Genomic DNA, 13,076 nt, shown 5'->3' with positions numbered 1-13,076 from the left:
GCGCGCCGACCCGCCTGTGTGTGGGAGAGCGCGCGCGTGCGTGTGTACGCGGCGGTGCGCGCGTGAGCGTTTCACACCTGACTACTACGCGAGTCATACGAGCGACCGTCGCGACGTCGAAAGACGACGCGGTGCGCGCAGGAAAGCGCGAATATCGCCGAAAATCGTGTTAGGGAACGCGGGGATTTATCGCGCGGCGCTCACGGCGCCCCGCCGCGCAGAATCGATTTATTTTGTCGGCACGGTCTGCGCGGCGAACACGGTAGGTTAGTTGACCGCGGGGCCGAGCGAGCGCTGAGCTGACAGTAGGCCGGCGACGTCACAGTGGGCCGGTTGAGCCTTCCTTCGTTCGATTCAGGCAGGCTCCTCTATTCGTTTTACATGTAGCAAGGTAAATATTTAGACGCGGTGATTCCTCCGATTTCGAAAAAGGAACGTGGCCCAGTGCGCGCAGTACGTTATTTCCCGTCGCCGTTGTCGTCGTAGTCGTCGTCGCCGTCGTTGTCGTCGTCGCCGTCGCCGTCGACGTCGTGGTCGCCGTCGTGATCGTCGCCGTCGTCGTCGATCGCCGTCGTCGCGGGGGCGGACGAGCGTTCCGTCCCGACGGTATTTTGTGCGATCTGCGTGCGTCGTCAGACGGACGTTTGATTTTGCCACCCGAGACGTCGGACGTCACCAACCACGGACGGACGGAGCGAGAGATAGGGAGAAAGTAATTGCGCGCGCGAGAAAAGGAGAAAGAGAGAGAGAGAGAGAAGCAGAGTCCGTGCATTTTCGCTACGGAGAGGGTGCGAGCCACGATTTCGCGCTCGTACGTCGCCCGCCGACGACGTCCACGTTACCACTTGCCGTGTCGTAAACCACCGCTCTGCCACCGCCGCCGCCGCCGCCGCTCTGCCACTGACGTTTCGTCGCCAACCGCTGTCACCGCTGGCCGTCACGGGCCCGACGTTCGCGGCCGGACGGACAAACATCTGAAAGACAGCCGCCGCGGCAACGGGGAAAAGGGACGGACAGAGGTGCATCGTGAGAGAGAAACGAAAGGAAAGAGAGAGAGAGAGAGAGAGAGCGTCGCAAAGTGCGCGAGGAGTCGCGCGTCGCGCGAAAATCGCGCGCTCGCGTGCGCTCCTCGTCGAACGTGCTCCGATTTTCGCGCTTAATTCGTCGATCGGCGCATTTCGCGCGCGCGAGCAGAGCAGAGCAGAGCGGAGCGCCAAAGTGATACGGAAGAGAGATCTCTTCTCCGTAGTGTTCGTGTGTCGCGCGCTACGAGAGAGCGTGCCCTCTTTGGAGCGCACTCTGCTCTCCGAAAGGAGAGGACAGGCCTCCGAGGGGACACGTGAAAACGCGCGCTTCTCTGACAGCTCGCGCTCGCGCCGTGGCGCGCGACGCGTGCACGTCATGTTCGCGAACTCTCTCTCTGTCTTCTCTCTCTCTCTCTCTCTCTCTCTCTCTCCCTTTCTCTCGTTCTCTCTCCCTCTCTGTGTTCCTCTCTGTCTCTCTCTCCCTGTTTCTCGTACACGCGCGTTTCCGGCAGCCGCGATATTATAAATCGAGACTGCGACCTTGCGCGGCCGCGACTTTTTGGCAGCGGCTTTCGAATCGCGCGCTACGCGCCGTGACGTGCACGCGCGTTCGAAATAGTCCGGCTTCCTCCCCGGCTTCGTCTTGCAAGCGGAAAGGCCTAGCCAGAAAAACACACGGCGCGATAGATAGCTAGAGGGGCGGCGGAGACGGCTAGAGGGAGACGGAGGAGAGGAGCGCGATCTCAGGATGTACGCTTTTGGCACGGGCGCGCTCGCGCGTGCCATGACATCGCGCTACGCGACGCGCCGCGACACACACGTGACAAGTGAACAGTGCAACGCGCGTAGCGACGACCACGAGGAGAGACGCCGAGGAGGTGAACAACTCGCGGCTTCCGTCGCCGCGACGCTCGTCGCGGGGCTCGTCGAGCTCGACGACCTGGCTCTTCTCGTGAAAAAAGCAAAGAGAAAGAGAAAGAAAGAGAGAGAGAGAGAGAGAGAGAGAGAGAGAGAGAAAATGAAAGCGTAATAGCGCGCTGAGACACCGACAGGTGGACGTCACGTCGGAAAAGTGCGACGGAGCCCGGGAATATGCACGGGACGCGTGTTCTTTGCGAAAGGGGCATACTGCGGGAGTGCGTGTCCCGCGAGCCGCCAACGCGGCCGGACGAAAATACATCACGTGCGTCGGGAAATTGACGAGAGGGAGACGGAGAGGCAGATAGAGAAACAGAGGCGGACTCGTTGGGAGGGAGGTAAGACGCGGGAGGTCGATTTGCGCGATGAGGGAGTCGCGACGGGACGATCGGCGAGGATGAGCGTCGTCGGGGATGTGCGAGCAGAGGTAAAGCGCGACGGTCCCGAGGAGATCCAGGTCGACCCTAGGACGGCGCGCTCTCACGCTCCTAGAAATCGGAGAGGCCGTCTCTCAACCATCCGTGCGTCCAGGTATTCAACTCCGCGCGAACTTCGAGGCGGCGCTCGTCGCCGGCGGTGTGCAATTCGCGATCGGTTAATCTACGTGGAGGCGAGTAAGTTGCTCTCTCCGCCTTCTCTGGCTTCACGTGTGACTCGCGTTCGGAGGAGATTTCGCGGTCGGTCGATGAAACCCTCATCTGAGCTTCAGCTCCGTTCCAACAAAGATGCAAGCTCGGGTTAAGGCTTCATCGACATCGGTGGCGGAAATCGGTGCATCGGTGCTGGTCTCTCCGCCTCCTCTTCCTCTCGTCTTTGCCGCCGTCGCGTGTGACTCGCGAGAAGAACTCGCGATTAATCGACGTGGACGTCGCACGAGTAAGTCACATCAGTCTCCGCAATCGGTCCTCTTTGTGCGTCCTCCTCTACCGTCCCCGATCGTCGCCGCGTGTGAGATTTTCGCGCGGGGGACTATACTCATCCTCCGGCGTGTGCGGCGAGGATTCCGGCAACGGGCGCCAAGTGCAGCGCGCTTCCGCGCGGAATTCTCTCCCGTGCCAGCAGCCGCTTGCCCTTGACGGCGCCCTGCGCGCCCTTCCCCGCTTTAATTAGCCGAACACGTCGCGAAGAGGCTCGAACACGCGTGTGCCGCGCGATCCGCGTGAGGGAAGCGCGCAAGTGGTAACAGTGGCACGCGTTCTGTCATCAAATCCCGACGCCGCGGGGCTCGAACCTCCGATTGAAATCCAGCTCCGTTTCCGAGCTAATTCGATCAACGCCCGTCGTTTCTGCCAGCGTCGATTAAACCTTAATTTCAGCTTGAACTCGGTTCGGACAGAGACTCGAGCGCGAGTTGAGATTCAACCGACACTGGTGGAAATGCGCATAACTCTGACGCAACTCCGACGCGCTGCCGTGAAAATACGTTGCTGCTACGTTGAAAATCATAGCCTTAGGCTGCGAGAATTACGACGCGCGGGATCACGATGGACGGAGCGGAAGTTTCAGCTGTGCCTCTTCGAAAGAAATTATTATTCGGCGAACATGCGACGATTGCCCCATGGCTCCCGCGAGTAACCCGATGTCACCGTAACCGACGTAACCAGGTAAAAGAAATCGCTGGGGAAATTTGTCAAGGTTATCGACGTTTGCTCAGATGGATTCATTTCTCCTTTCTTCGATATAATTGAGAGATACGTAGAGAAACATATAAGACTGCACTGAGGAACGAGTGTTTGGTGTTTGTGACTGCAATCGTATAGTAAAGAAATTAGATAGATAGGTGCGCGTAAATTTGGCAGCAACTTTACCAGTCGACGCTGAAAAAGTGTACAATACAATGGCTCCAAAAGTAACAATTATATATAATGACCTACGAGAGCTAACCGCTGTTATCAGTGCGTATGAATGTAAGTTAATTCTATAAAGTCTATATTTCGGCCGCGCAATGTGGTCCTTCTTTAGAGGAAATCTTAAATTCGTTGCAGTGGTCAGTTGCAAAGTGTTAGCAAAATTGTAATAATTACAACAAAAGTAACATGTCCTGAGTGAGATCCAAATAATTAGTGTGGAGAATACAAATACCGTAAATGCAGGATACTCCCAAGTAAATTACAGCGCACCCATCGTTATTCTAATCTGTATTCAATTAATCAACTAATCTGTGTTTATTGGTTGCAAAAATCCAAGCGTGACGCAAAAGAATCACAGAAGACTCCGTCGGTCAGCGTCGGCTAACAGGGTCGTTATAGTCAGAGTTATAAATTCACTGGTCGATTTGTAACAATTGCGTCTCTTGCAAGTGACTCATATTTGTCACATAGAATGACGAAACAGAGATACGAAAGAAATATGAAAAGAATAATCAAAATTTACTCACAACAGTGTGTCATGCAAAATGCAATATGAAAATAGGTGTGCAACTTTTTTAGTAAATTCGCAGCTGCATCAATGCAACAAAAAATGTACATGATGCACTTTTAATGTTTAAAGAATTTACATGATGCAAATTTAATGTTTAATTCAATATAGTATATTTGTCTTATAAATGTAATAAAAACAATTGTAGAATTCCCGTCATGGATTCTCTTACGTCGTGACAATCATGAAAATCTAATTATAGTCAGAATAACCATTTTTGGAATGAGCGTTGTTGTATCCAAATAGAGAGAGAGAGAGACAGATGAAAATTTGACAACAACTTTACTAATCAGTTTCTAAAGATTGCATCACCAAAATGAGAATTTTTTTGTTTTCTTCTGAAAACTATAACTAAAGACTTAAGTAAGTTCTAAATGCAGACAAAGACATATGGTAAAAGTCAACTACGTTATTAAAGAAAATTACAATTCACAATTGAACGATTAGTTGGTTTAAATTGATAAAAAAGAGGAAAGGACGCTTTCTAAGAGAGTTCTGGAAGATATATAAAAATGATTGACTGCCAAATATCATCGCAATCAATCAAATCTGTAACAATTTTGAAGAACAGAAGATCAATTAAAGTAATATGAAAATCTGAATGTAACTTTGAGTAGATTTGTCGCTGCGTCGAAGTAACAAGCAATTCGCGTTATTGTATGATGCAACTTTTATGATTAATTCAGCATATTCCCCCTTCATAAATGCAATTAAAAAAACCGTAGAGTGCCCGTCATGAGATTGCCTCGCTTCATGATAATCATGATATTCTATCTGGGTTAATGATATTAATCTTACACCTGTATTGCTTGCTACTCCTTTTTCTTTGTTAGAACAACAATAAGATACTCTTAACGCCTAAAGTGACTACAATTTTCGCGAGGTCAACCGCTTTTTTTCCCTAGATGTGGGTCAAGAGGGGCCGGGAACCGGCGGGGAGGGAGGAGCAAGATTTTCGCTCCACTCGTGTGTCACCGAAGCGTCAAAGTGTTCCCCGGGACATTCCCGCGCGTCCTTACGGCCGCGAAATTCGCGCGTTCCACGTCACGGTGTGTGTGACGCGAGCGGCGGCCCCGCGTATATACCGTCGCTCGTTTATTTATTCTTACGTTTCTCGTCGTGCCGCGGTCCTAACGCGCGCGCGACGATAATAGCGTTTCCGCGATCGACTCTCGGCCGCCTCGACGGAGGCAGACCGCGTGACGTATCGCTCGCGACGCGGCGACGGGGCGCGAGGACGAGAATACCAACGACGACGACGAAGACGGCGACGGACGGCGTCGCTTCGTCCTCGTTCCTACGGCGCGGCCCTCGCGCCGCGCAGTCTGTCTTCGTCGGGGAGCTGCATCCGATGTTCGCGCGCGCGTCACGTACGAGCGAGAGAGACGTCGGGGATTTTAGCGTGAACCTCGATAGCGAGCCGCCCGCGATACCGCCGAATGCGCTCGGATTCCATTCTTCTGTGCAAAACAAGCGCGGATCAGCCCGGACGATAATCCTTGTCGCGGACTTACGCGTCGTCCGCGCGATTACGGCCGCCCACTGTATACTCGAGACGTGCCGCCGAAGAGTTTCGTTCTTCTTTTGTCTCGCGAAACGATCCTCGCCTAACCTATCAGATTCGGTCTGCTCCTTGTAGCCGCGCTGGTGCAATAAGTTAGGGCGAGGCGAGTGTAGTTTTTCTCACTCCAACTTATCGCATCGGTTCAGCGGTGCAGCTACAAAGACCAGACCTATTGAGTGATGTTCCAGGAAGTTCTGTAACATTCTACACGCTCGCAACAGCTTCATATAGCGTTCTATTCGCGTAACAAATATACGAAAGAATATTGTATGATGTCATTTTTTTCTCTCATAATATACACTTCTCTTATCCGAATACGGACAGGATTTTGTAGTAAAAATTTCTGCGGACTCTTGTGATCGAACGATAGATCGACATTCTACAGTAATTTATTATCCTTTTCTTTCATATGTGCTATTGATATTTCAGGAACTCCGTTACTAAAACGTTTGAACGTTTCTAATGAAATTTACTGGCAGATAGATCTTACTGATAGTCTATTCCTGCAATACTGGTAGAATTGAAGCAACATGGTAGAATTGAAAAGAGAATTTATATAAAAAAAACAGAGAATATAATATCCTTTTCTATGTATATTGTGAAATGAAGTTACCTACAAAGAAAGTAAGAGATTGATTCGTTTATTTCCATTTTAAATAGAAACTCTTAAAAGCGCACAGCATTAAAGAAACAAGTGCGTTAGAAAAATTCGAAATATAGAAAGTATTCCTTACGCGTACGGAAAAATAGAGGAGAGATAAGACAGAGAGAGAAAGAGAGAGAGAGAGAGAAAGAGGGAAAGGGAGAGAAGAAAAGAGAGGCTGATCAACAAAGGAAAAGTGACCCTCGCCGCGTCTCTGGCGGGCGCGGTTCTTTCGGCAATACGGCCCTGCGCTCTAAGCAGCATAGACATTTGACGTTTCGCGAAGGTCGCGTGTTCCAGCTCTCTCTTTCTCTATCTCCCTCTCTGCCGCTACGTCCATGTCTCGCCCCCGTCTTTTTCTACTTTGTGCTCCGTCTGCCTTGCACGCGCGTAACGCGCCGCGTACGCGTACATAAGCACGTCGCGCGACATTTAACGATCGTTACGCATTCAATTGTTCACCGCCACCGCCGCCGCCGCCGCCGCCGCCGCCGCCGCCGCCGCCGCCGCCGCCGCCGCCGCCGTTGTCGAGAAACCACGCGCGACTTTCCGACGAATGCGTACCGGAGCGAAAATCGTAGGCTCTCCTTCGACAGCCGGCGAGACTTTCCGCGGCGCGTTATCGGCGTACGTGACATTGAGGATCGCCCGCGCGAGAGAGAGAACGAGAGAAAGAGAGAAACAGAAAAACAGAGAGAGAGAGAGATAGTTGCAAGTAACGCACGCCGGCGTTAAGCCGCGCTATCGTAGATACCGCGACGTCGCGATGCGCCGCGCCGCGCCGCGACGTTGATCAGCTGGCGTCGCTCTGTCTCTCTCGCTCCCCGAGGCTGGCGTGCGCGCCTCGTGCTCCACCGTACGCGTAAAACCGAACATGCTAATGGGACATTCAGACGCGCGTTAGACGTTTGCTCAACGCGTGTAAATCATACACGGGACGTCTCGGGGACACGTCGAGTCGCGGAGTCCACATTCGAGATGCGATCGAATGCATTGTTCGAAGACGCGAAGACTTCTCGCGGCTGCAAAATCCTCCCGGCGCGTCGGTCACTTCGCTGGGATTATCGCTAGGATTATTTGCATGACAAATTTCACGCCGATGGAAAGTCAGTTGTTCTCATCTCCATTAGGTGTCTCTCTCCCTCCCTGTAATTTTTTAAATTTCTGCGTATCTTTTGTCGCAATGATGGGATCGTACACATTTATCGCATTTTTATGTTCATATAATTATTGTTTTGTTTCTTTTTGATTAAAGGAAACTAGAGAAGTATAGATATGCCGGTCATGTATTTCGTTTATACGAATATTATATTTATCGTAGGAGAGAGGAACAAAATCGCAAAGTATTCCTTTTAATATATAGATACTTTTCCCTGAAGTCAATTTAATCAAAATCAGAATGACATTATAGTTCAAAGTGTAAGCGATATTTGATAATTTAAATTATAAGGAATGTTCGGCTTATGTTTATGCGAGGCGTTGCTTCAGTATTCAAATTATTAAATGAAGGAACAAAGGATGGATAGTCGTTTAGAAATGTCAAAGACAAAATAAATAGGACGAAAAGATGAAGACAAAATGAGGATTTTCCAGCTTTAGGTCCGCGCCTGAGATGAAATGTGAGCGCAAATTGCTGCTCGAATAAATCTAGATTAGTTTAGTTCAACTATATAATCGTCTTGAAGTATTAATTATTTATCGCCTATTTCACGCGCGGAGTGCTGTCATTCATAGATATCCTAACTTACTTGTTGTTATCTCGCGCAGTCTTGGCTATGTTTTGTCACATCTTGCAAAAGGTAGAAAAAACTGATTTAGAAACAGTCAAGTACATTTTTGAGCGTCTTGAAATTTGACGTTAATATTTTCCATTCTGAGTGAATAAACTTACGTCGTGTTATTAGTTAGAATAATGTTTCTTGCGAGTGTACGATATGGTGTTTCGCGTGATAAAGACAATTTTCATTCATAAAATGACTGAACTCGAGCGTATACACGGACGAAATAGACTCGATCACTGTCTAAAGGTTGCGGAAACTTTTCGCGAAAAAACCCCGTAACTAATAATCAGAATATATATTTTATATGTGGCCCTCTTTATCCTAAATTGCTCTAACTAACTTGACTCGTTATCGAGTCAAGACGGCCACGTTGCAACACATTTGTATCTCGATTATTGTAGAAGAAAATATACGGTTCGCAGGATCATTGCGGGCATAAACACGTAGAAGGTTGTCTCTATCATGTCTATCATGTTTGCGCAGCCAATCACAACACAATTGTCTGCCAACAAGTTGTCTGGGAAGTTGTAACTTCAAAATGCTGAAAAATGTACCATCTCTCTCCGACCTTCTGTAGTATATGTTGCTTTTTATATTGCTTTATTACTGTTTTATATCTGTCATACCGTGATAACTTCCTTTTCAACTGACATCTAACACTTATTGTTATATATGCACATTTATTTATCTAATGCTTGAGGCTCTCTCTTTCTCTCTCTCTCTTTCTTTCTTTCTCTCTCTCGTTCTCTTGCTCGTTCGCTCGCTCGCGCGCTCGCTTTTTTTGCAATACTCCCCCTTTTCATTCTTACGTGCATTCCCGCGCCGCTACATAAATTTCCTGCGCCGTCACGCGTTCGCACTTTGCGCCCGTGATCTTATTTTCGTGACGGGCGCTCGGAAAATCGCACGCGGCGGAACGCGTGCATGAATCTTTACGCATTGGCGTGTGTCGGCGCGGGTTATCGATTCATAGTCATAATCGCGACAGATAAGCGGAAGCTCGTCTGTGCGAGGTATTCGCGTCGCCGAGCGACAGACGTTTGCTCGCGTGTGCTTCGCGAGCCGCAGAGAAATCGACGCGTCTCGCTCGACACACCGCAGTCTCATTATCCGCATGGGATTCGCGGATTGCAAGTAAAACACCTCTGACAAGGGGCCGTTCTCCTTCGTCCGCAGCCAGATAAATAAATATCGATACCAATCGATAAAGAACATATTAATAAATGCTAAAGATCACGTCTGCGAATTCGTCTGAGTTCCAAAATTTGGAATTGTATCCATTACCTTATATGCACAAAGTCTTTACTTTGGTCACTTTGAAGGCCTATGGCATTCGTCCATTCTAAAAGTGCCAAAATGATAATTAAATTTTCGACTTGGTCATTTGTCACACCAATAGTACTATTTTGATTTTGAAAACCTCTACACTTGTCATTTTGCAGATTATACTCGGACTTCCGAATTCCAATATGCATACTGCGATCAATGTCAGTGCTTCTATCAGACACTGCCTTCTAAACGAGTTGCACGTGAATTCCACACAAGAATACATCTTAATTATCATTTTGGTAATTTTAGAATGATGCCATAAATGATGCCAATCCCGTGAAGACCTTCAAAGTGACCAAATAAAGACACTGAATATACGGAGCAATGGACAAAATAGCAAATTTGTAGAATCCTGACAAGTTGGCAGACATAATCTTTACTTTCAGTACTTATTGAAACATTCTTTATCGATTGGTAGCAAAATTTATGTATTTGGCTCCAGATGAAAAAAAAAACGATGCCTGTGAGTAACGCGAGAGATCCGGAAACATCTCCAGCACTTAGGGTCGCCTAACTGGATGCATAATTTGCAAAAAGACCAGTTTAGCCTTCGTAGCTGGGCGTGCGCGCGCTCTGCTATATTTAATCCCGATGATACCGCATTTAATTCTCCACGTAACGCGCGCGGATCTCTGAAAATATGATTCGCGCCACGAAAACACCGCTCGAGCTCCGATCCGGCTGATTACCGCGCACGGGATACTTCCTCGAAAACGCGGCTATCGGACGCCACGGTCCGCCAGGGGCCAAGCGAACTTTGCACGTTACACACCTAGTAATCCCTCTCGCTCCGAAGCGTTCGCATATTTATTCGTACGCAGCGAAAGTTAAAAGGACGAGCGATAACCTCCTCGAAGCGTCCCGCCGCGCGCGACTCTCGCATCGCGCTCGAGAGTCGCGATATCGCGAAAAGCGAAAAAGAAGTAAAAAAAGAGAGAGTGAGAGAGAGAGTGAGAGAGAGAGAGAGAGCGGGAGGGAGAGGGAGAACGCGAACTGCGTAACAGATAGCCCGTCCCATTGTCATCGGGGGCCGGACGACTTAAATCAGTTTCCACTGGTTCACGATCTTTTGATTGGCGGCATTGTACAGAGTGATTTTCGATGGGCCACACCGTCGGTGGTTTTGCCAACAATTCCGACGTACACGGTACCGCGTATACCATCTCTTTCTCTCTCTCTCTCTCTCTCTCTCTCTCTCTCTCTCTCTTTCTATACATATATATATATATATATATATATATATATATATATATACACATAGCACACACGTGCAAACGTGTATCGTTGATCATTTTTAAAATGTGACGGAGACAGACGGGCGGCGGCGGCGGCGGTGGCGGCGGCGGAGACTCGGGGTAGGAGATAGAGAGACGTAATGATTGCAATATTCCGCCAGTAATTGCTCCAGTCGGCCGCACTGTTGAAACATCATTCGCGCGAGCCGTAGATTTGTTTTTCCCCCCTCTGGTTTCCATCTCTCCGTCGCGTCGCGCCGCGTCGCATCGCGTCGCGTCGCGTCGGCCGAAATGTCATTCTCGCGGGATTCGTTTTCTCTTTCCCCGGACGATCTCTATCCTGCGCGATCCTCCCTCCCTCCCTCCCTCCCCCGTCCGTCCCGCGAACCGCGTATTCTCGATGCCATTCATCGCGGCCCGAAATCGATACGTGCCATTAAATGCTGGCGATGCATTTAAAACACGCCACGGCCGATCGAGTCGAGGCCACGCACTCGATTAGATCCGCGAAACTTCCTCGTTAACGCCGCGTTATAATCCCCGATCAATCCCTCGCGCACTAGCCGACTAAATGGCGGGCTTCGGTGCGTCCGGGAGAAAGAGAGACAGAGAGGCGGAGAGAAAGAGAAAGAGAAGCAGAGAGAGGAGAGAGAGAGAGAGAGAGAGAGAGAGAGAGAGAGGGAGGGGGTACTTCTCCGTCTCTCTTTCGCTCTCTCACCTCTCTTGCTCTCTAAGCAAGGGGTGTCTCAGCTACGAAAAGCGGCCGCGTCTCTGCTGATTACACGGGACAAGTCTCGTGAGTGGTGTTGCTTCGCCAGTTAGACTCTCGAAGCTTCCTTGGCAATGCAGGCTATATTCAGTCTTAGCACACTTCCAAAGGCCTTGCTTCCAACGTCGTTGGATAGCGAAGACGAGGATAACGCAGAAGCGAGAAACGGTGGACTGGCGTGCCGCTGATCTCTCTTCCTCCTTCTTCCTTTCCCCTCTCTCTTTCTCTCTCTCTCTCTCTTTCTCTCTCGCTCTCATGTTTCTCTCGTTTCATTGTGCAGCCACTAACGGAAACTCGAAGACGCGTCTTCGAAATTAACGTAATGAACATACCCGCAGGTCGAAACGAGTGATCGCCTAATGCGATCGCGGGACTTCGAGTTTGCGGCAATGGCCGGACGGCGATTGATTACGGAAGTTGATCCGGATCACGGAGCGTGAAGTAGTCCGAGTTGGCTAAGAATCGCACGGGTATCGTTGCAAAGAATTGTCACCAGCATCCTTCAGCAATAGCGTGTCGCGTACGTTACGTAAGAATTCATAAGATTCTCGGTGAACCTCACGTCCGTCTGACGTCCGACATTAATTCTCCGACAATGAAGTATCAGATAGCATCAAAATGAGGAAGGCTGCTCTTAGCCTTTGAGAGCAGCGAGACGTATTCCGGCTTTAACGTCGGTTTCTTGGGGAACGAGGTGGGTTCTCTATTCGGTCTTAGCGAGCGGTTCTTCCGAGAGACGGCTGGATGAGGATCCGCTCTGTCTGCTAAGGAGTAACGTAGGTGGAGAGGGGGTGAAAGCGGGCGGACGTCGGGATGGGTAGGTCTGTTGGTTGGCCTCTCATGTTTCTCATTTCATTGTGCAGACTCCCTTAGAAACCCAAAGGCGCGCACGTACATGTGGCGGTGGGACGGCAGGGGGGCGGAGGGAGTAGTAGTCGGTACCAGCGGCGAGAGGCGGATGCGGGGGTGGGTTGGTTGCGATACCCCCACGAGAAGGTGGCTGGCTGGAAAGGAGGATGAAGCGTCGGATGGAGGGTAGTCTCCGCGCTCTTGGATCTCATACATACATTAACGTCGCTTGTCAGGCGTACCGAGCCACCCTGTAAGACTTAAGATACTGCTCCGAGAAAGGGGGAAGTTGCCTGCTTGCCTCTACCCCGCACCCACTCCCCATCCACCCACCCCTGCGCGTCTCTTTCCCACATCCCTCAGCCGCCCGCGCAGATTCCTCTCTCTGTACCGCGCCCGTAGTCGTTACTAAAACCACCCACTATCTTGGGAACACCCGCTTTGTTTCCTCGAAAATGGCTGCCGCGGGCCCCGGATTCCATTTGCATCTGATTATACGTTTTACGCAATCCCGGCCCAAATGTGGAAATAATTCTCGCTGTTCG

The 13,076-nt window shown here is 50.0% G+C and overlaps 1 protein-coding gene across 4 annotated transcripts in view; it reads left to right on the top strand.

Moving 5' to 3' along the window:
• Positions 1–282: 282 nt before the first annotated feature.
• Positions 283–13,076, top strand: part of LOC116846857 (zinc finger protein 865-like) — a 132,387-nt gene continuing 119,593 nt past the window's right edge. Inside the window, exon 1 of one of the 4 annotated variants that reach the window (XM_032821211.1) lies at positions 283–391. Coding sequence is in view for 1 of the 4 variants with exons in the window: in XM_032821210.1 (XP_032677101.1) it covers positions 2,341–2,474 (134 nt within the window). In the remaining 3 variants the exon portion in view is untranslated. Of the gene's footprint in view, positions 392–1,289; positions 2,475–13,076 lie in introns of those variants that run through there. The other 3 variants (XM_032821213.1, XM_032821212.1, XM_032821210.1) reach the window with 3 other exon arrangements.

This window comes from Odontomachus brunneus, unplaced genomic scaffold, assembly GCF_010583005.1.
Source record: "Odontomachus brunneus isolate Ranch 3 - 2012 unplaced genomic scaffold, Obru_v1 Obru_scaffold_071, whole genome shotgun sequence".
NCBI lineage: Eukaryota > Metazoa > Arthropoda > Insecta > Hymenoptera > Formicidae > Odontomachus > Odontomachus brunneus.
Note: the sequence above shows the minus strand (reverse complement) of the source record. Positions and strands in the feature narration are given on the sequence as shown.